Below are 24,115 nucleotides of genomic sequence, written 5' to 3' on the forward strand. Positions count from 1 at the left end.
GACTACTAATCTTATTAAAAGCTGATTTAGTAGTATCAACCTCCTTCAAGGGTCATATGACACTCTCTAGCTAATCGGTCAGACACTCATAATAAGTTCCATTACTGCACATCTTGCAACAGACATTCTACATTGTTAATATCAGCACAGTGACAACATGATATGGCATGTAGCCGGTAAATTCCTGTTCCATCTTGCCCATTCAATTACTTAACTCATAGCCAAAGGGTATTTTATCCATACTTTATGATGCTAGCAACGTACATGAGAGACCATCAGCTAACCATGCACCCTGTGAGGTAGAGTCTAGACTTCTGTTCAACTACAGTTTTACATCAAGCGATCGTAATCAACAAAGAACATCCAATAACACAAGAAGTTTTTTGCTGTTGTAAATCCTGGGACACACGTAGCAAGTTTTTGTCTTGTAGGCGTATCTGTCACTATATCATCACTAACTCTATGAGTGCTGCTAGTTAATCAAAGCAAACAAACAGAGACAACTTACGAAGCCGCCAGTAAATAACACAGGCTGACACGAAGCGTACAGAGCCGTAGATCCGAAGTGTCAGAAATCACACACGCTACCTCGGTTTCCAAACCACTTTGCGCGAGCATCACGGTTTAGACTTGAGAAACGAAACAACATGGACAAAGTGCAATGTTCTAGAACAGACATTAATAAATATATTTTCTACAAAAGTACAACAGTAAGAAACTGTTCGTCGAGCAGACTGCATGTACACAACGGTTGTCACGTGACATGTGATAATTAAGTGACTGATACGTTCTCTAGTCACTTTGTAACGCTACGTACCGATTTCTCAAGATGAATCTCGGGCGGTTGTTGCTATTTCTATCCTCATACAGTGCTTGTTCTTCTATGATGTGTGACCACTATCCTTGCTACCCATCCCGACGAGTTCATCACCTTGACGGTACGTGGGAATTCGTATTTTTGAACAACATCGATGACGTGTCAAAGTTTGATCCATCAGCGGTAAGCAAAAATCAGCCATCTGCATCAAAGGACGTTTTGTTCTTGCACACGAATTTACTTAATTAGGTGCGGAAATTGACCAGTCACGTGATTTCTGGTGTGCAGGTTGTTTACAATGACACTATGGTCGTACCTGGTAGTTTTGATGCACTACCATTATACTCAGGTAAGATTGAATCCATAGACTGTACAGTACACACCTTACAATACACAGTATACGTTATGAAGTTAATTAAATAATTATGTTGACTTAATTGTGGTCACGTGACCCAGGTGTCCGTGGCACTGCTGTGTATAGAAGAAAGGTTGCTGTTACTGCCAAGTATTTGTCAAGAATAAAGTTTGAGGCTTGTAGTCTCTATTGTGCTATATTCGTTGACGGAAAAAAGCTGGGAGACCATGGAAATGGTTACAGGTAGGCATGTGCAAATTACTTCATATATATTGATGTTGAATAATTTCTTAACAAGCAGACAAAAACTCAGTTTGACACACAGATAATTATTTAATTGTCATCACTATGAAGTTTGGCCTAACTTTGTGTGACTTAATTAATTGATCCTATTGACTGCATCGGGTGACTTTGGATCTATTAATGAGTTCACAGACACTCCTATAATACCTTCTTAGTTAGATGCTAATAAATGCAGACAAATTTATCAACATGTTTAATTAATTAACTGAGATGTTTAACCAACAACTTATATGGGTGCTTGCTATTGTTTGCTTTGTAGTCCATTCTGGCTGGATGTACCCGCATCTGAATCTCCAGATAGAGAAATTGTTGTCGTTGCTGATAATCGATTTAACAGTAAACTAACTCCTCTTCATTTGGAAAACTATGATTTCTATCAATGTTAGTAAATTTGTTTATAATATTACCATAGCAACCAGTACATGTATTCTTCATTCATTAGACGGAGGTATTGCCAGAAGTGTTTATCTACATGAAGTTGGAACGACATCTATCAGCAATGTTGATGGTCAGAAGAGTAAATATTTGATCAGCTGAAATAAACCATTAGGTATACATTTGGATATCCATTTAGTTATAATTCATGACGCTATGGAAGGAAAGGTGGACCTGAGAGTCAGAATTCATGGATATGACAGTGTATCTCAAGCAACGTTTGCAGTTGGTAATTATAAAAACTAGTGACTACTTAGCATTAATGTTGTAGAGACTCGTGTAGATGCAAATTATTGCCACTAGTCGTAGACGACGTCATGTTTGACAAGATGAATTGTGCTACTATATGACAGAAATATATGTAGATATACGTACATAGAAGTAGGTACAGTACATTAGGTAGACAGGCAGGCATGCATGCATGCACACATGCAGGATACGCACTGTAAACTGTTTACATCACTACAGCATTTGATGGCAATCTGCAAGGTCAAACACACAACGTGGAAGTCTCAAATGGAATTGCTATGATCGTAGGACTTTCTGTACCAAATCACAAGTTAGTAAAACAAGTAATTATCAATGCATCTTGCTAACCACAGTAAGGCAAAATTATTAGACTTTGGTTTCCTCGAACACCAAACTTACATTTTGCTGAAGTCACCGAACTATCAGGACTTAACGATTCAATTATGGTTAGATTTGGAATCAGGTTTGTCAATGGCAAATATGGTGTCTGCGGTGGTGATGAATCAGTGAGTTGTTTTTAATATCTAGGGAAGTCTCGGCATGTAAAGACAGTCACACTGGCAGCATGGCTGTTTGCATCAATGGGCAACCAACAAAGTTGTTGGGTTATAGCAAACATGATATGCACCCGGCGTTTGGCATATCAATGCCTGATCAACAGCTTTTCGAAGATATACATATGCTTAGACAGCTGGGTGGAAACTATCTTAGGTTGGATGTGTAAATTTGTGTTTCTGTTCGATGTGTGTGTGTGTGTGTGTGTGTGTGTGTGTGTGTGTGTGTGTGTGTGTGTGTGTGTGTGTGTGTGTAAAAATGGCAAATGGATAAGGAGCTGTTGTTAAACGGTAATGCCCCCAGCCAGATGGCTGGGTTCTTGTGCACTAAGTAGGAGCTATGGGGCGTGTTAAGTTATCTCCTGGAGCCTAGCGAGGTGCTCGTAGGAGCACCAACTGCGACGCCAACTGTGGTGTGGGCACCCGAAGTTCCACCCGGACCCCAGCAGCTGATGGTTAGAAAGTGCATTTGGAGAATGGAAACATCCGGGACCTTGCAAGGGTTGCAAGTTCAAGTCACAGTGATGGCGAGCTATGGCATAATTTTCTTGGGCAAGAAGCTTAGACACAATTGCCTCTCTCGACTCAGGAGTATAAATGAGTACCTGGTCTTTGACTGAGGTAGCAAAAGCATCCGACTGCGACAAAGTCCATCAGCCACTGGGGTTTGGGTGGGACTTTGGGTGCACACGCCACAGTTGACATCGCAGTCAGTGCTCCTGCGAGCACCTGGCCAGGCTTCAGGAGATTGCTTAGCACGGCCCATAGCTCCTACTTAGTGCACAGGAACCCAGCCATCTGGCTGGGGGTATTACCGTTTAACTGCAGCTTCTTATTTTATTTGCCATTTGTGTGTGTGTGTGTGTGTGTGTGTCTGTCTGTCTGTCTGTCTGTCTGTCTGTCTGTCTGTCTGTGTCTGTGTCTGTGTCTGTGTCTGTGTGTGTCAATTATTGAGGTTTAACATACTTTGTGCTTTTGTGTTTCGAAGGCTCGTTCACTATCCTCACAATCCCCATCTTCTTGATATGTGTGATGAATTAGGAATTCTATTGTGGCAAGAGCTGTTAGGCTGGGGTCTTTCAGAAAGCATCATAATAAATCCAGCAATTAAACAAGACTTGCTTCATGTGAGTTTATAGTAAACAAAGAAAACCTTAACACTAAAGGCGTGTGACTTTTTGCATTAGGACTTAGATGAGATGGTCAACAACACATTCAATCATCCTTCTGTCATTATTTGGGCATTTTTGAACGAAGGTGCTTCTGACCACTCAGATTCTTGTGACACATACAAGGTGCTGAGTTTGTATAGATTTCAATACTTTTATGCTGCTTGTTCAAACAAAGACAGATAAACAAACTAACAAACGGACAGATAGACAGATGGCTGATGACGCACCCTGTATATGAGCTTGTGTGTGTGGCAGGCACTGTCTGATCGCTACAAAAGTCTCCAGGTAAATGGTCTTGTCTCGTGGGCTAGCAGTCGCACCACGCATGACAAATGCTATGATTCTGCAGACGTCATATCCTTTAACTCATACCCAGGTAGGCAATGAAAGTATAAGAGAATTGAAACATGTCGACTACTTGTTGTTCTAGGTTGGTACGGTGGTAGTCTCAAAGACGTTGTTCCTACTATCCTTAGTGAGGCAGATTTTGTTGCAAAACTAGGCAAACCTTTCATAAAGGTACAAATCTAGTTTTCAATTTAAAAATTATTTGTTACTTCTGTTCATTGTCTCTAGTCTGAAATTGGTGCAGGGGCTATACCAGGGTGGCAAGATCCAATGAATGGTGTCTGGACAGAAAACTACCAGGTTAATTACTATATGTACTGACGATGGCATTAGTGATGGAAGGGAACTTTGTGCTCTTGTAGTCTCAAGTGCTTGAAAGGATCACTACAACTGTTGTCAACAACTCTACTATAGCAGGTTTCCATCTCCTATATATATATATATATATATATATATATATATATATATATATATATATATATATATATATATATACTTATATTCTTACCTGACGAGGACCTTCTTCACAGGTGTGTCCTTGTGGCAATTTGCTGACACTCGCTCAAAGCCAGGAATAAGTCGTCCTCGAACCTTCAACAACAAGGTACATTTTCATTGTTTAAACAACAATACATACACTCACTGTGGTATCGCACCTGATTTCCAGGGAACTCTTGATGAATATCGCAGACCAAAGCAGCCATCGTTTCTCACAGTTCAAAAGGCCTACACAAGTTTCAACCACACAGAGAACACGTTAGGTACTCAAAAGGTTGGTATAGTCATCCACAGTTGGTAGGGAACTTACTGTAGCAAACGAATTCTTGCTACTGTTGCTTGTTTGCTGTTTGTGTTGTTTTTGAATTTTGTGAACGTTTGTTGAAAGCATCCGATTGTGTTTGTAGTCATTTTGCATCGCAGTAGGTGCATTTGTTTTTTCACGTGATTGGATGTTTTGCTGGATGGTGTCTAGCACGCACTACATAACTTGATAGGTTATATATGCATGCCTAATAAGAGGCTTGCCTGGTTACTGTCAATAAGAAATGTCAGGAAATGTATTGTGGCTAGATAAAATGGTGTTTACCATTATATCCTTAGTTGACCATCCATGCACAGTGACAACATGTATTTGGAGAGACTGCAGTGGTCATGCAGTCTTTTAAACAGACCGACTGCTTTAGACATGAGACAATTCTGTCTATTTCTAGAGAGCAAGGCTATGATTGCCATGTCATTCAACTGGGCAGATACACTTTGTTGGGTGGCAATAACGTGCTGGATTTGATTACAATGTCTACCTACCGACATTCATTATTGCACAGTGTACTGGGGGAGTGACGGATAATTGCTTTCATTCCACAAAGCCACAAAACTTAATTTATTAAATTAACGTTGCCGGTCTTCCGTTACCTGCAGTCCTTCATAGACAACCTATCACTTAGTCTCTTCTTGTGTCGTCATGACTACATGCCTTCAACGTTTCTATAGCTATGTGAGCTACTCTAAGGCTATGCAGTCAGATTAGTTGCTCACTCTCAGCTCAACTAGGATTAAGACGAGTAATGCAGCCCGCCAGACATGAACTCCATGACTCAGCAGTGGATATTTTGAGCTAAGCCATTAACCGGTGATCAGTTTGCCTATTTTTCGCATAACTTTCTCAAACTCAAATGTTATTGCTCCAACTTTAACTATGACAATTTTGTGCATCGATCATCACAGTCACTCATCAAAGCTCCATCTATAGCTACTCCAGTCCATGAGATGGCACCTTCACCCACATCTAGGCGACAATATCAAAGCAGAAATTGGACAAGGAAACAGAAATATAGCAAAAGTTAGACAAATCGTCTAATGACGAGAGTAAGACACTGTAAATGCAAGCAAGAAAAAGAATGTTGGATAAACTTCTGATTGACTGTCCTGATTACGAAAGTGATCAAAACAGCATTCAAAGATCGGATCTTCATTGTTCTGAAATTGTCCAATGTTATCAAGATGTTGGACAAGAATGTAAAATCAATAGGAACGTATAGAAATCTGTGATTCCTTTGACCATCAGCCAACTCAACATTTGCTCTCACTTTCCTATGTACTAAACTGTAAATCTAACTACAACGCAACTAGGGGATCACACACTCACTGACTAACCCACTCATGCAATAGGCCATGCATACACGTACAAGTACATGTACGTGTACTCATAACATGCAATTTAGTAAAACTGCAAGCCAGACCAAACAACAGTTAGAATTAGAACAAGTCGTACTCCATTGAAATCATAAGTGTGCACATGTCCTGCCAATAGCAAAAGGCTTGAACAAAAGTTATTGATTTACAATATGAGTTTCAAAACATACCTCAATTACCTCAACTGATACTGCACCCTTGAGTGCCTCTAGACTGACAAACCTCCACTCTGTGAGTTCAATCAAGGTGGCTTAGACGAACCAGTCATCCCACAGCATAGATACGGTTGTTAGAAAGCGTGATCATGTCAAAGACAAAAGACATCTAGCCTCATTTAATCAAAGGCAATTGAATGGCTACGTACATGTCTTTCTCAAATACCGTCTCCATAGCAAAGATATTCTTACAACAAACCCACAAATAGCATATCTATATATATATATATATATATATATATATATATATATATATGCTTGGCACACTTGATTCTACAAATGCCCAACAAGACACATTAATTGTTGGTGTAGACTACTCTGATAAGTCTTAATTAACAATAACGTAATAATAATCAGTATATAGATTTGCCTTCATTGCTCATCGTCGCTAGTAATATCATCACACACAGCTGCAACTGATCAGAACTGCAGATAACTTTGTGAACACCAATGGCTGTCAGAAACAATCTTCTATTGCAACTTGTAACAACACTATCTTTCTTGGTAACAGTCACTCACCAAACTCCTATCCATACAGCAATTTCAGCTATGTTCAACCCTCAGTGTTTCCGAAATGCTTATTATCTCAATGTTCGATGTCTCGTTCTATTGTGGGATGTATCAAGACATCCAGTCTATGGACAGGAAGAATCTCAGACATCAAGACTAAACACCAATAGTGATCCAGATAATCAAGCTCATGATGGAAATTCAAGTGATGAAAATAAATCAAGAAAGAAAAAAAGAAAATGTCGAAAGAAACGTCTTATCAATTGCCCTGACTACAAGGAAGTCATCCAAGACGATTTCAAAGGATATGAGATGGATTGTTCTGGAATTATGCAATGCCACGTAGATGTGATGCGTTTGATTAACAATTGTTCTCTTGATAAAAGCCTTGAAGTAGTAAGTGTACAATATCTAGATTCAACAGAAAAAATAAGACATGCATTATTGCTTTGCAGGTGTGGGAAACGCTTTGGAACACAGCAAAGAGCAAAGCTTGTGAGCAGAAAGAAGAAAACTCAGATTCTGAATCGGATTCAGATTCTGACTGAACACTATAACTATCCGTGACTTGGTATAAACAATAGTTGTTACTATTTTGCGTATCTCTTGAACGGATTCACTATTTACTGTGCTACGAAACAAACTTTTTAACACATGAAACATGTATCCAAATGCCATGCAATTGTCATTCTAACTTGATAGTACACCTGTATTACACAACAATGTTGTAGAACTACTGTACACTAACGCCATTGTGAGAGTCTGTAATTTCTTACAGACTGACTACAACTATATAACCAGATTTTGGTATCCCAAAAACCGTCATATTTGATCTTGACTGTAAACATCAAATTCAACGATCCAATCCAAACTTACACTAAATTAAACAAAAGAACACAAATAGGTTATGTATGCTAGATGCTGAGATTATGAAGTAGTTCACACTGGCACAATACGTCCACATACCAGACACGATGACGGTGACTCCATCCTGTCCATCTCTCCATTCAATGTCGCATTCTTCAAAAATTGAATGGTTGTCTCATAGCTCATCTTCTGAAATGGAGACGTGTTTGATTCTATACCAAGCCAATTGAGAGGTCGATACTTGTAGCAGTTTAATTGCCATAGTTACTGCATAATTGTGTCCAATGATACCTAGCTGACTTGTCTTCAGTATCATCTAAAGCCTCATTGTCCAAATCTCGAATGATCTCTTCCTCATCTTGATCTAGATTATCGATCATATGTAAGCTGGAACATCGTAAGAATATCTCAAACAACATCAGTGCCTTACGCATTAAAAATTATGCTCTTATAGCTAAGATCTCAAGCGCGCCCACCACACACACACACACACACACACACACACACACACACACACACACACACACACACACACACACACACACACACACACACACACACACACAGACACAGACACAGACACACAGACACAGACACACACACACACACACAGACACACACACACACACACACAGAGTAAAACACTGTACCTCATATCAACAGTGAACAATCCCAAACTGAGTTGGACCAATTTGAGACTTTGCAGTTCACCTTCACGAACAATCACCTATAAAACAGCATTCCTACATGATACCAATAACCATTCTCAACCTCACCTCTGTCACTCTAGCTATAGGTCACGATTGTCACAAGTACCAACATGTTTAGGTCACCGAGTGTCTCAAAGAAGCATACAGTGTAGGCCAATGTCTGTACATTGTATCTGTGTCACCAGACATCCAGTTCATGAGTTGGCACCTTAATTAATTCACCCACATCTAGGAGCTGACGTCAAAACAGAATACGAACAAAGAAGCTGTCATATAAACAAAAGTCAGACAAATCATCCACTGATGACTTCGACCATAACAGTGACACAAAAAGCAAGAAAAAGAAATGTTTGGATAAACTTTGAAAAAACCGAATTCGAAGATCGGATCTTCATTGTTCTGAGATTAGCTGATGTTATCAAGACGTGAAGCGTTGTCAACATGAATTGTGCCGTTGACAAGATCGAATTCGAATGTAGAATCAATAAGAATGTAGAAAGAAATCTGTGATTTCTTTGACCATCATGCAGCTAACTCAACATTTTGTTCTCACTTTCCAATGTACTATAGTGTAACTGCAACATACTAGGTAGCGCGCGTACACTCGATCACTTTGTAAGCACTGACAAACCCATTCATACAATAAGCCATGCATACACATACAAGTACAGTAAATGTGTACATGTACTCATAACATGCAGTTTCGTAAAATTGCAAGCCAGACCAAACAACAGTTTGAATTAGAACAAGTCATGCATACTCCATGCAAACCATGAGTGCGTCCTGCCAATAGCACAAGGCTTGAACAAAGCTATAGTTCACAATCTGAGTTCAAAAACATACCTCAATGTAACTGCATGCTACTCCACCCTTGAGTGCCTCTAGACAGACAAACCTCCACTCTATGAGTTCAATCGAGCTAGGCGGCTTAGATAAAGCAGTCATCTCACAGTGCAGCTAGGACTGTTGTTAGGAAGCATGATCATATTCAAAGGCATGTAGATATAGCCTCATTTAATCAAAGGCAATTGAAAGGCTATAGCAACATGTCTTTCTCAAATACTGTCTCCAGAACAAAACTATTCTTACAACAAACCCACAAATAGCATGTCTGTATACATGCTTGGTACACTTGGTTCTGCAAATGCCAACACAAGACACATTAACTGTTGGTGTAGACTACTCTTACAAGTCTTAAATGTAATAATAATAATAATCCAGTATAGATTTGCCTTCATTGCCCAAGCAACGTCACTATCCTAGTACAATAGTCACACACAGCTGCAACTGGTCAGAACTGCAGACATGCAACTTGTGTGAACACCAATGGCTGTCAGAAGATATCTTCTATTGCAAATTGTAACAACACTATCCTTCTTGGTAGCAGTCACTCACCAAACTCCTATCCATACAACAGTTTCAGCTATATTCAACCCTCAGTGCTTCCGAAATGCTTATTATCTCAATGTTCGATGTCTTGTTGTATTGTGGGAAGTATCGAGACATCCAGTCTATGGACAGGAAGAATCTCAGACATCAAGACTAAACACCAATAGTGCTGATCCAGATAATCAAGCTCATGACAGAGACGCAAGAGATAGAAAATCAAGAAAGAAGAAAAGAAAATGTGGAAAAAAACGTCTTATTGATTGCCTTGACTACAAGGAAGTCATCCAAGATGATTTCAAAGGATATGAGATAGATTGTTCTGGGATTATGCAATGCTACGGAAATGTGATGCGTTTGATTAACAATTGTTCTCTTGATAAAAACGTGGAATTAGTAAGTATACAACATCTAGATTTAATTACCAGAAAAATAAGGCATGCGTTATTGCTTTGCAGGTGTGGGAAACACTTTGGAACACAGCAAAGAGCAGAGCTTGTGAGTACAGAAGAGAAGATTCAGATTCTGACTGAGCACTACAACTATCAGTGACTTAATTTGCATAAACAATAGTTGTTACTATTTTGCTTTGTATCTCTTGAACTTTTTCGCTATTTGCTGTGCTACGAAACAAACTTTAACACATGAAGCGTGTATCCAAATTGCATGCTATTGTTATTCTAGCTTGACAATACACCTGTACTGAACAACAGTGTTGTAACACCATTGTGAGGATCTGTAATTTCTCACAGACAAGCTACAACTTGCAAACAACCAAACAACTACAACCAGATTTTGGTATCCAAAAATTCTCTTATTTGATTTTTACTGTAAACACCAAATTCAAAGTTCCAAAACAAACTTACACTAAAGTAAACAAAACAACGCAATTAGGTTATGTTTGCTAAATGCTGAGATTATGAAGTAGTTCACAGCTTCCTGTTCCGACTGGCACAATACGTCCACATACCAAACAAGATGACGGTGACTCCATCCTGTCCATCTCACCATTCAATGTTGCATTCTTCAAAAATTGAATGGTTGTCTCATAGCTCATCTTCTGAAATGGAGATGTGTTTGATTCTATACCAAGCCGATTGAGAGGCCGATAAACACCAGAGAAACACATATAGTCAGCTATCAAAGATAGATGGCGAGGATCAACTTCAATTCCATAAACTTTGAACACTGATTGGATCTCCTAAACAAAGGACCCAACGTTATTTGCTACAATTACATATTCAAATAAACATTGCCCATTGCCTTGATTAAGATACTTCTAGCAGCTTCAATGCCATAGTTACTGGCCATGCTGTGGACACTGTTAGTGTAGAACTTTGACAAATTTAGAATAAATGGATATTGCCACAGCTCCTGTTGAAAACATCTTTAATCAAAATCATGAAGATATACGTGCACACATGCAAAATAGAGACAAAATGCCACTCTTAATAGCAACATATATATGACACAATTTCCAATACATTTCCAGAAATTCAGTCCCTAACAAGAGCATTCCTTGACACAAACCTGGATATTGACTCCTTCTGTCACCAATTTTGTTCTACCTTCTTCTTGCTGTATAAAACAACGCTTGATACCAGGAGTCTCGTGGATGACTGCCTACTCAAACAAACATAAAACAGTTATCCTGTGCACAAAAAGTAGTGCCAATATACGTACCCTTTCAGCAATATTTTCAATCAAGGAAGTCATAATTAATTTGCTGTCTTGCACTGGAAACTAGATGATAAAGAACAACTGAATCAATGCAACTGCATTACTACAAGTAGATTCACACATCCTAATAAAGGTACTAATGTTTTCTATACAAAGATTTGGTATTCAGACAAATGCACAGATTGTGTGTCAGATTAAAAATGCAATGAATTTCCAAAAGAACATAGGGCGTCTTAACAGTCATTGCCACACCAGCCTGTCAATGACAAATAAAAAAATGTAATTGATATTCTGGAGTACCCAACTATTTGACTAAATGCAATGCATCATCATCATCATCATTATCACCACCACCACCACCACCACCACCACCACCACCACCACCACCACCACCACCACCACCATCATCATCATCATCGTCGTCATCATTCAACTAAATCCTTTCTTCCACCAGTGTAATTAAGCTTCTTGCCTGCAAGCTGGCTTCACACCATAAATGATTTTCAGAATCAAAGTCATATGAAATAATATGAGAAGACTTCTCTAGAACAGCCTACAAACATCCACAATAACAATACAAGAATCATATCAATAACAATTAATCAATTTCTTACCATAACTCTACCTCTGTCAACTTGTTTTTTTGCCCACTGACCTCTTGACTGTGATTCATCATCGTCACTTACATCAAGCAATGATTCATTATCCAAATAGCTGACATCATCTGAACTCCCAGTTGTCAGAGAGTTTCCTTCTACAAATACAACACATACTTTTCAAGTAAGTGATACAAACGTAGCATTGTATCCAATGATACCTGACTTGTCTTCAGTGTCATCTAAAGCCTCATCGTCCAAATTGCAAATGATCTCTTCCTCATCTTGATCTGGATCATCATATGTAGTAAGCTTGAACAAACAAATTTTAGTGTTACATATTCAAAAGCTCATGTTCATAGTAACAATGTAAAATATTTCTTACAGTAATAGTTGTATGCTATTGGTATCAAGTATTTAGTGTGCTAGTTGTTTGCTTGCTAATTAAAATATCTCAAACAACATCAGTACACTGTACCTTACTCACTGAAATGATGCGCTTATGCTAAATAAATTAAAATTTCAGTTAAGCAAGTGTAATTCTTGATTCTTGATACAAACTGCATTGAAACAACAGATGATTACTACAAGCAGTTGCACAATAGACTGCCATCAATAAGTACCATTAATTAAATCAAATAAACACTTGATATCTTTAGATTTCAAAAATGAATAACACGATAATACACCTGTTGTTTCTTTTGCCTAGATCTGATCTCATTGGCATCTGCGTCATCTCCCAACTCTCCCTCTGAAAGTTCATCATCATCATTTTGAGATTCAACTAGTTACAACAAACTATTCAAACATATATTTTCAATCCAGCAGATGTTATAGTTACCGTCTTCTCTCTTGGCATTTAGAGATTGCTTATCTGTTGCTTTAGCATTGTGAATAGCATTTACTCTGAGAAGTAGTAGTTATTAAGAAACTCAACTGTTTCAGAATCAAATGCAACTACGTACCGTCGCTTTTGCTCTATTTTCATCTGTTTCTGAACTGCTTTGACAAGAATTTTCAAAAACTTTTGCTCTACATAGTTGATTATGTCATCAGGAGTCACAGCCAATTCGTTTTCATAGTGAGAAAACGCAAAGAAATGAAATCGAATACGATATATTCGTCGCCTAAACAAGACTAGTATCATGACACAAGTAAACAAATCTCATGTTTTCTTTTCTTCTGCCTGCCTGCCTGCCTGTCTGTCTATTGTAATGACACGTAGATTATCAAACCCCACACTGCCACCTTGACCAACCTTGTACTAGCTTTGCTTCCAAGTCTTGACAAAGACTCCCACACGTCTACTTGTTCTATTACCTGCTCAAAATGATGTGTTTAATCATTGCTTGGTACAAATACTATCAAACACTGATTCTGCACTTTACTAAATATCTCGCTGTCTCTAAAAATGATGACCCTACAGTCTACCTTATACTACATATGTACGTACACATGTGTGTTTTTTGTTTGTTTGTTTGTTTGTGTGTGTGCGTGTGTGTGTGTGTGTGTGTGTGTGTGTGTGTGTGTGTGTGTGTGTGTGTGTGTGTGTGTGTGTGTGTGTGTGTGTGTGTGTGTGATGCTATAGCTCAGTTGGTTAGAGAGTTATCTTACAAAGTGATTACATCCGGGACCTTGCAGGGTTGCAGGTTTGAGTCATAGTGATGGTGAGCAATGGCATAATTTCCTTGGGCAAGAAACTCACACCCAATTGCCTCTCAACTCAGGAGTATAAATGAGTACCTGGTCATTGACTGAGGTGACAAAGGCCTCCGACTGCGACAAAGTCCATCAGCTACTGGGGTCCTGGTGGGACTTCAGGTTCCCACAACACAGTTGGCATCACAATTGGTGCTCCTGCGAGTACCTGGCCAAGCTCCAGGAGATTGCTTAGCATGGCCCATAGCTCTTGCGTAGTGCACAGGAACCCAGCCATCTGGCTGGGGACGTAAACGTAACGAACGGCAGCTCCTTATCCATTTGCCATTTGTATGTAGACTTAACCTTCTTGGTTTTGAAAGCTGAGTTTTTCTGAACACCCACATCGGATGTGCATGGCACATGTTTGGGCGCTACTCCAACTGCACCACGTCGTGCTATTTGCAATGCCATAGCCCAGGAACCCAGGATCACCGCGAGGAGGCTGTGCGACATGATCCTCAATCTCCAAAGGATGTCCAATGATCGCTTACCCAAGCAGCTTCTTGTGTCTGCTCCTGTTGGTTGCAAGGGCAATGTTGGTGGACAGAAACGTTGTTGGAATGATGTTGTATCTGATGACCTCAGACAATGTAACTTGTTGGAATCCTGGAGAGAGAAAGCTGAAGAGTGCAACTCTTGGCGCTCCATCATTAAACGTAGTGCAGAGCATTTCAACAAGGTAGTGGAAGACAAGGAGAAGAGTCTCAGGGATGACAGAAATGATGGCGTGAACAAAGACTCGTAAAAACATCTTCTGCACTATACCCACCCTGGCTGCTCATTTCAGGTATTTAACAAGGCAGGCTTGATTAGTCACCAACTTTGTCATTCTACCACCTCAAGGATTCCATGTCAGTTTTGTCATCAGACTTTCAAACAACAAGGTCTTTATAATCACCAGCATTTCGTCAAGACAGACCTCGAGCACTGTAGACTTGATGTTTTTGGCCTGCATCTCCTGTACCCTCATGGAGCACAAGCAGCAAATGGAATGGATGGATGGTGTGTGTGTGTGTGTGTGTGTGTGTGTGTGTGTGTGTGTGTGTGTGTGTGTGTGTGTGTGTGTGTGTGTGTGTGTGTGTGTGTGTGTGTGTGTGTGTAAAGTTGCCTGCTAACTTTGAAAAACTGTTTCTATTTTGATGTTTGCTAAACCAAAATTTAACCATTCCAGAGATCTTTCTGAAGCCTAAAACCATTATAATTAGTTGAAGTACATTAAAGTAAACATAAAAATATAAAAAATCTACCTGCGACAGAGCTACCCTAGTCAGCTCCTTTTGTAGCCAAACACATTGGTTTTGTGCCTCTATAGAATCCATAATTGGGACTTCCATTGTTGGTGTTTTGATGTTAACACTAGCGACCATCAAAATCTCCCTACAATAAAATTTAAACAGTTATAGAGAACAAAGAAGCAATGTCTAATAATTCTCCACCTCAGTCTAGGAATTCCCAATGTCACGTTCATTTCTCCACGACCAGCGAAATGAAAAGTGTTCAGCGTCATCTGAGTTGATGGTTCACCAATGGACTGTCACACAAAAGGCAACTATAGGTTATCATTAACACAACCAGCAAATATATCAAATAGAAAGACTACAAACTAATGACATTTAACATACTTTTTAATGCAAACTAAGAAAGTTGGCATACACGTATTTCACAAGACAGTTGTTTTGGCTAGCAAACAAGCAAGACTTCAACAGCTACCTCCTGCCATGCTGCATGTGCTCCAACAGCTACAAGTATACTATCTACCACATGCTATATCGTCGAGTTAGACATTTATATATCCCCTTTAGACCTTTCCATTACAAAACTAATCAAAGTCTCATTGACTCAATAAGTAATCAAAATACGATGATGTTAGCACTTCCTCAGTTTCCTGTAGAGTTACAATAGCACAGTTTACTCTGGTGTAGCATCTATTCTATAAATGGCATCACAACAATTTGCTATGGTAGCACTGTAACCACAAAATCTGCCATTCTAAGAGATTCCAAGAACAGATTAGTTTCCATCAACTTGCCTACTACACAAGTTCTCCAGAATGCTAATACATAATAAAAGTTGTGTGCTAAACATAGAAGCTGCAACAAATCCCATTGTGCAATGCCATAAGGTGACCTAATCATCCCATCTTCCTCTTTCCATTGTATCACTCCAAACTACAAATGTGATTTGACTGTTGCACAAGACCATTTGTCATTGTAATTATCAACCAAACCATGAGGCATCAACTATAAATACACACCTGTGATGCCAACAGTCCCACACTCTCTCCTGGTTCAGTAAGGCTTCTCATAAACTTCAGTTCAACCATAGTAGAGAACTTTCCCTTCTGAACTAAACCACGTCTAGTAGGCTCTGCATCACACAGTAGCTTGTCTGTGTTATTCTGAACATAGTCATCTAGCAAATCCTCTAAATTTTCTGATACAGAGCCAAAATATCTTGCAGGCGAATATCGACTGAGAGTTGGATCAGGACAAGCCCTGCTCCGACGTCTATAACTGAGAAAAGCACAAAAGAAAGTGGACTTGCTGACATGTAGATGTGTGTTCGACTAACGTCTCCCAGCCAGGTGGACCCAATGAATACCAGCTTTCAATTAGCTTTAACTCGGTCTACAAATGCCATCCAAATGATCCGTTGCAAACAAAGCCACCACACAGAAACCAAAACTAACTTTTGTCCTGTGCATAATGTTTCCTTTCTTTGTTGAAATAGAGTCAGCATTCTCAATCTTTTCTCTTAATTCTGGCAAGTGCATTTTTGAATATATACAAAATCCAGAAGAAAACGACTTTCCCTTTGGACGACCACCATGCCTAGCATTCCAGCGATCAACCTATAAACACATGATCTCTCTCTAATATATTACGTAGATGCCATAATGACTACTTACTTTAGCTTGATGCTTTAGTGCTTTCCGTGTGTCCATTACACGAAGAACAGCATCAGGGTTACAATGAGGTAAAAATGCCTAAATATAATGTACTGCATTAATATCATAGAAAACAAGCAGTCAATATCGTCTCCTCAAATTTCACTAGTAATGAAATAGTGTGGTATACCAAATTTCTTACCTTATAGTTCTGGGCTATGAATGGAAGTTGCTTTTTGCTCATGAAACGCGTCTTAGTAACATCCAATCCATCATCTCCATACAGAAACTGGATGACTGACCCATCGCCATCTCGAACCTTCAACCACCATTCCTGTCAATGTATTAGGCACCGAGTATGACCAAGTATGCTTACTGTCTGATCGTATCCAACTTTCAGAGCCTCCATATGCTTGATGAGACATCTCTGCAGGTAACCGCTACGACTAGTCTTTACTGCAGTATCAATTAAACCCTTTACAAACAATACAACTCCAATTCATGTACACATCTACTAACTACTAATTTACTTCTCTTCCTGCCATGCAGTGAAAGAAATATTCCTGTGGCCTTATACCGGTCAAAAACCGACCACCAACAAAGCCACCAGCACGAGGTGACACATCGTAAGGCAGAAAGCTTGGAAGACTTCGACCGCTGGGCATCAAACAAGGTCTGCGACCTTCCAACTCAATCTGACCAAGCAGACATGAAATCTGCATGCAGTTCACCTACAACAAACCGTGCAAGCACTAAGTACTACAAATAAGTGAATCGGTTAGTTACCACTGATCCTTTGGCCCCAGCATGTGTCATTAGCTGAAGACAATTATGAGGAAATTTTTTCATCAAATCAGGAATGACAGCCCTTAGACACATTACTAGACGATCAAACACAAATAAGGTTTGTGGAAAGAAATCACTTGTTAATGTCTTCCGTAAACAAGTCAAGTTTTCCTTTCACAGAAAAGTCCAGTTCCTTCATGCCGATGTTGTCATTATTGTGATGGGCTGTTTGGTATGCCTTCTCAAGTGATTCTACAGTCAGACGTCATAGTCATCAACACATGCATACAACTTGTGAACAAGTAGTGAGTGACCTATATCTGTGTCATCTGACAAATCAAATGCCTACGAGCAAACAACATATAAAGGCGGTGTCTAATAAGACAACGTGTTCGTACGTTAGCAGCAGCTGTAGGTCCAATATCTGCGGCCTTGTTCAACAAACGAGTTCGTTTCTGATTGCCCTAATACAACAATAGGAATTCAACGCTTTTAATATTTAAACCATTAAATAGGTAAATGAAGCATAATACTAAACACAAACATTTTGACAATAGCATAACAAAGCAAATTCTGCAGTTAATACACAAACTATTCAAAATCAAGAAAGCATCAGTCGTACCTTTGGCTTTACTAGAATGTCCTCAACACCTAATGTAAACCCATGATACTGCAGGTATGATGTGAATAATTTGGCTAATGCAGACAGCAGTTTCCCAACCATCTCACCTCCATATAACTAAAAAAAAGACATGCATAAGATACTGTTACTAAGGTTTGTGTATACTCTGGCCACATGCACGCATGCGTGCGTGTACGCGCGCGCGCACACACACACACACACACACACACACACACACACACACACACACACACACACACACACCATGGACAAATGGACAAATGTTAAGCCCTCCACATCTTTCAACGTCGACCTTGAGGTCAGTTGCGGAGATGGCTCCCCCTGCCCCTAGAGACAGGGCCTCCATGTGCTACGTGGAGTCTTAGGGCCAGCGCTACAATCCACCTGGAGCTTGGCCAGAGTCATCCAGGGGCACTGACGTATGGCGCAGCTCTGGGACTGGACACCAAGGCCCACAGGTACTCATTTATACTCCTGAGTCAAGAGAAGCGAGTGTGGGTGAGTTTCTTGCTCAAGGAAACTGCGACAGTGGAGCCTCCACCAGGATCGAACCTTCAACCTCATCACAAAATACAAGATCCTGGATGTCGTCGCCAATGCTCTACCAACTGCTCCACCGTGCCCCCCCACACACACACACATGCACACACACACACACACACACACACACACACACACACACACACACACACACACACACACACAAACAGTGTACCTCGTAGCAACAGTGAACAATCCCAAATTGAGTTGCACCAATTTGAGACTTATCTAACACACCGCATAGCAGTTCACCCTCACGAACAATCACCTACATACAGCATTCCTATACAATACCCAATAACCATACTAAATACAGTGCACCTCAGACTCAGACAACTCAGTATCATCCAGTGCCTTAAGCAGCATACGACGGCCTTTCGTGTTCTTCCATTCCTAATACAATCAGAAATCAGTTTATATACAACCACAAAAATTAATGCCGATAAAGAACACCCAAGCTCCAAGCTCTGTTGCAACAGTATATTATATGTCAGTAAATTACTCATCGCACTACATCAGTTTAACATCACATCTACAGATCCTGGTAATGTTGAATTCTCATAACGTTTATCATTAAAGAATGATTAAATAGTCAGGCATCCTCTCATCTAACTGTCATGATACAAAAAGACATACAGTATTCTGTTCAGATGTCAGTAACATTAGGGCATATATAACTAAGACACAGATACACTAAAACTCCTCCGTGCATGTTAACCTTGTGAGGAACTTTGCTCTGGCCTGCCATATTCACCTTCTCACAGTCTGCTGGAATGAGTGTCAACAATATTGTTGACACAATCTGCACACAATTTGTTACATGCCAGCACAACTCCTCCAATCATGTCAACTAATTTTTTTTATTGTACAACAAGTGTGGCTCACCTGCTTTCCAGACCATAAGCGTTGTGGTTTCCAAATGCTTGGAGGCAAAAATGCAATTCGAGAACGACAGTCAGGAAGACCACAAAACACAAGCTGAAAGTAATCTTCCCTTCAAACAAAACTAATAATGTACCACATAATACATAAATCCGATATGCCATAAAATGTGTACCGACTAAAAAACCGTCCTCTCACAGTCATGAGCACACCTGACACCAAGTGATCTTGAATCAGACCTCCTAAAGGTTTACCGTCCTTTGGTACAAGATACTGAAAATTTGAACTAGCTAAACATAGTAAATAAAAATAAAAATTAATAATCAATTGGTACAGACTCAACATCAGCTGTATGTTTTACCAACTGATTGTACTTCGGCTCTTCCAAGTTCATTCTGTGGAAAGTGAATGTTCATCTCATCTCCATCAAAATCAGCATTGTATGACTTGCAGTTAGAATAATGAAGTCTCAGAGTCTTCTCCCCTTTCAGTACACGAGCCTGAAAAGCACACAAACACCAACAGTAAAAACCCTATCAAAGCTGTAACATATACAGGCATGCGCCTTCATCAAACAATGCACATTGTGCAACTATTTTTGATGTAGATAGAAATGATGAACATTTTATAGTTTGTAGTGAAATGTTCTGAGTGGTTGTGAATCCATACATAGGCTAGTTTGTTTCCGATTTCAATAGCTACTGTACTACCTATTTTGATATTTCAATCAACATCTATCAGCACATCTCACCTACCATTGTCATTGACCAATAGTTAACAATTGTCATTCACTCCTTAGACATTAACTGTCATCTAGACTTTTAATTACTTGTAACAGTCGTTGGTTGTTTTCCATCCATTATATAGAAGTAATTGTTTATCTTGTAGTCTGTGAGGTTCAATTTCATCTACAAAAATGGTTACAAAAGCCACAAGCTAACACAGGCTGAAAGCTCTTGAGTGCTGTAATTGTTTCACACAAAACAAAGTTTTCTTACAATCAGCGGCCATGTAGCTCAAACATGCTATTCTGGTAAAGTTTAGCTAAAATCAATTTAAAATTACAGTTTGACTTACACACTAATCATTACTCATTAGCTCACCTTGTGTCCCATAATGCTCGGCCGATGAAGAGTGGGTTGCCTATTAAGTAGCAACAGGTCTCCATCTTTCAGATACCGATGCACTTTCTTGCATGTATTAAGAGGATTCCATTGAGTAGGAGGAGTTAACAGCTGCTTGGCTAGTGACTGACGCTGAGCTGCATTGTCTCCTCTCAACCTCACAACTGTACCATCTTCGCGTTCGACCAAGGTTGCACCAGGATAGTTGAGTGGACCATTGCTAACAGCCTCACGCATTTCTTCGACATTCAGAGACGTTACAGGTTGAGGGTATGTCAGTCTTTGTGCAAATACCTAAAGAAAATGATTAATGGCACAAACTTGCGAATCACAGAAGTGATAGACCAGTGGAATTCCGACTTCATCCACATTAATGTATGGGTCAGGAGATATAACAGAACGAGCTGCATAGTTTACTCGTTTACCCATCATGTGTTTTCGAAACAGACCTTCCTTCTTTTCAAGTATCTAACCACACAAATTATAACACAGTATTAACTGTGTGACAAATTAGAAATACTGTGACAAATTACTTGTCTGACTCCCGATGGACGCTTTGTGCTAAACTTAATTGCATCACTATCAATGAAACATGCCACATCAAGCTGCAGAGAATGCCATGCTGTCTGGACTCTCTGTACATGTGATTTACCCTCCTAATAAAATCAATTCAATACACAGCAATTGCACATAACAATCTCCTCAATGTATGATACATGTCTAGTTAATACTAAATCATTTGTAATTAATCAATTAGTTAATATATATTAAAGTATGACTAATTTTGATATTCTAGCTTTCTACAAATCTTCAACTATTGTCTAGTTGTTTAATAAAAAGTCAATTTTCATGTCTGTCTGTGTACACAGACCTACACTACTATTGAAACCCCTACTCTTAATTAAACATACCTAATTGTGATGTCCACCTGGCAGTTAGTCAGTGGCAAATGTAAATACAATAACATGCTTCAAAACCACGTGACTGTGTCTACGATTATTCAGCAACCATAATTTAGTCTCTCATTAAAATAGATAAAACCTAACACTAAAGCAGACAGAAATAAGATTCAATAAATTAGAATCAACAAACCACTTGCTCTTCCTCAGTGTTGTCCTCCTTTAGAATTTGACGCAGCTCTTGAGCTGACTTTAGCACTGCACTCAAATTGGTAGTTTGCGGATTGTCATATCGCCTTCCTTGTGCAAAGTTACTTGGACGAAATTTGGGAGGAGGCACTGGGATTACATCCAGAAAGAACAAATCAGCCCCAACATAAGCTTCACTCAAAGAAATCAATTTGGAAAGCAAATCTCCATGGTTTTGAAAGAGTTGTCTTAAATGTGTGCGAACATCAAGTGCAGATAAATACTGTTGCTCCTTTGCTAGTTGAAGTTCACGATCGTATAAAGAATGAACTCTTCCTCCGTTGTCTTTCTTTCTTTCTCTTTCTTTTTCATTCAAATAACGATGCCTAGCTTCAGCCCACAGCTGTGCATCTGTAGCATTTAATGGCTTGATAAATAATTTTCCCAGGCCTTCTTTCTTTAGCCGACGAACAGGAGCGTTGCAGTTTCCACACTGTTTAAATTGTGCATAATTCCTTAAAAATTGGTCAACAAGATGATGCCGTGCCTCAGTGAGGTTTTTGCTCTGTGCACTTTCACAACTACTCGCATGGCCTGCATTAGCTATTGCTGCTTCTACAAAGTCATTCAGTGATGAGACATCAAATACTTCATCTGTACGTCGTCCATTCATTGTTTCACTATCAACACCTTCTTTTGATCTATTAGAAGAAAAGCGATCTTCCAACTCGAGTGCCTGCACAAGCAGTCCTTTTGCCAGAAGTGTCAGTTGCCCTCTAGTCACGTGTAGGTAATATCCCGGAGAAAGTAAATGGTCGCAACAGAGGCACATTACTCTAAGAAGCCGATATGCCAATGGAAAGAACAAAGGATTATAAATGGGAAGAGGTAAAGAGATGTGACCCATGTGACCAGGACAATGTACGGCGAGTTGATGGCAAGTTGCACAGACATCGTGCATTTCTACTGGGCCCATGGCCGGGTCGTACAAACCGCCAACAGTCGGGTGCTGAAGAGAATCAAATGATTCCGAATTGGTGATTTCCTTCACTGACAATTGCTTCGTCTCTTCTGTAGAAAATGACAAAAAACGAGCACCGCTGAGGCGACGCGTTGGCAATTCTAAACGACGGCTTGCCAACATGCCTAGTCTCGTCTCCTCGTCGTTTGTCAACAAAGGCAAGTACGTTGATCCACGTGCACGTAAGTTACGTGTAGCAGTCTCTGGCACGTATAACCTCGGAGTTCTGGAAGAAATATGCGCTTGTGACCAATGTGATCCGGGAAATTTAATTGTAAGTTTTACACTAATTAATTTTTATGTTAACAAAATTTGGTAACTAACACGTGACTTTTATATAAATTTTAGAAAATAGTGCCCGGTGAAGAAAATGAAAACAGTGCATGTATGAGCCGTGAACAAAATAGGGACTGTTACCTGCTGTACAGGTGCTGAACAGAAGCAACTAGATGTCAGCCTAGAATGTATAAGACATCCGGTCTTTTCAGCCTACTGCGCAAGCGCAAGTTTTTCCGATCTCAGTCGAAATGCCTCTCATTACTTTTTCAGCTCTGCCGATCTCTTCGGTCTCATCTCTTGCAGAAAACTTTTTCAGAAGAAACAGATTCTAGATAAAGGTATACAAAAGGCGCCTACGAAAGTAAAAAAGTTTAGGCTACTGTGTTTATTTTGGGCGTAAACGTTTACGTGTCGCTAGGTCATTCGTTTACTAGCGTCCAAGAAGACTTCGGTGAGAAAAGCTCTAGCCGTGTGAATGTAGATTGGCGTGTACGTATATTTTATGTGTTCTATGCGTCTGTCGTTCTCTACTAAATCAATTAATTAATTCATTGGCATCAAGTATAGTGTTTCAGAGACATGCATGCAGTACGTATCACTTTCAAGTTGTTAGTATCCCTATCTCGATTTCGAGACTTCCGCTCTGTGCGATTCACCATTTTAGTCGCTGCATGCATAGTTTAGAAACAATGTGAGTAGAGTGCAGAGGCGGATCTAAATTTACGAAAGGGAGTTTTTGCCAGTAAATGAAAGGAACACGGTCAGACATGTCGT

At 39.6% G+C, this 24,115-nt stretch overlaps 3 protein-coding genes across 4 annotated transcripts; 2 read left to right on the forward strand and 1 right to left on the reverse strand.

The window, feature by feature from the left end:
- Window positions 1-788: 788 nt before the first annotated feature.
- LOC134193371 (putative beta-glucuronidase) lies at window positions 789-5,121 on the forward strand. The gene is made up of 17 exons (XM_062662205.1): window positions 789-1,000; window positions 1,106-1,166; window positions 1,274-1,415; window positions 1,735-1,856; window positions 1,918-1,983; window positions 2,050-2,139; window positions 2,379-2,469; window positions 2,530-2,622; window positions 2,688-2,870; window positions 3,702-3,840; window positions 3,901-4,008; window positions 4,141-4,261; window positions 4,316-4,404; window positions 4,462-4,533; window positions 4,596-4,650; window positions 4,764-4,837; window positions 4,901-5,121. Exons 1-17 carry the CDS (start codon window positions 830-832, stop codon window positions 5,030-5,032), a joined length of 1,809 nt encoding a protein of 602 aa, XP_062518189.1. The 5' UTR covers window positions 789-829; the 3' UTR covers window positions 5,033-5,121.
- A 1,853-nt stretch (window positions 5,122-6,974) lies between these two features.
- Window positions 6,975-7,846, forward strand: LOC134193442 (uncharacterized). The gene is made up of 2 exons (XM_062662275.1): window positions 6,975-7,547; window positions 7,607-7,846. Exons 1-2 carry the CDS (start codon window positions 7,092-7,094, stop codon window positions 7,697-7,699), a joined length of 549 nt encoding a protein of 182 aa, XP_062518259.1. The 5' UTR covers window positions 6,975-7,091; the 3' UTR covers window positions 7,700-7,846.
- A 3,004-nt stretch (window positions 7,847-10,850) lies between these two features.
- LOC134192759 (DNA-directed RNA polymerase I subunit RPA1-like) lies at window positions 10,851-23,318 on the reverse strand. Of its 2 annotated transcripts, XM_062661508.1 has the most exons (35): window positions 22,046-23,318; window positions 21,487-21,609; window positions 21,299-21,421; window positions 20,933-21,247; window positions 20,191-20,329; window positions 20,005-20,119; window positions 19,833-19,941; window positions 19,666-19,749; window positions 19,269-19,340; window positions 19,123-19,215; window positions 18,387-18,503; window positions 18,163-18,228; window positions 18,079-18,109; window positions 17,902-18,016; window positions 17,765-17,846; window positions 17,509-17,709; window positions 17,355-17,453; window positions 17,181-17,297; window positions 17,000-17,077; window positions 16,781-16,942; window positions 16,663-16,718; window positions 16,346-16,604; window positions 15,528-15,622; window positions 15,339-15,468; window positions 13,649-13,710; window positions 13,356-13,517; window positions 13,232-13,296; window positions 13,080-13,174; window positions 12,612-12,702; window positions 12,409-12,548; window positions 12,267-12,347; window positions 11,798-11,857; window positions 11,645-11,737; window positions 11,378-11,488; window positions 10,851-11,315 (listed from the first exon to the last, which is right to left on the reverse strand). In XM_062661508.1, exons 1-35 carry the CDS (start codon window positions 23,183-23,185, stop codon window positions 11,019-11,021), a joined length of 5,178 nt encoding a protein of 1,725 aa, XP_062517492.1. In that variant the 5' UTR covers window positions 23,186-23,318; the 3' UTR covers window positions 10,851-11,018. The 2 variants fall into 2 exon arrangements, with proteins under 2 accessions (XP_062517492.1, XP_062517493.1); XM_062661509.1 differs by lacking the exon at window positions 18,387-18,503.
- Between the last annotated feature and the right edge of the window lie 797 nt (window positions 23,319-24,115).

Source organism: Corticium candelabrum, chromosome 17, assembly GCF_963422355.1.
Source record: "Corticium candelabrum chromosome 17, ooCorCand1.1, whole genome shotgun sequence".
NCBI lineage: Eukaryota > Metazoa > Porifera > Homoscleromorpha > Homosclerophorida > Plakinidae > Corticium > Corticium candelabrum.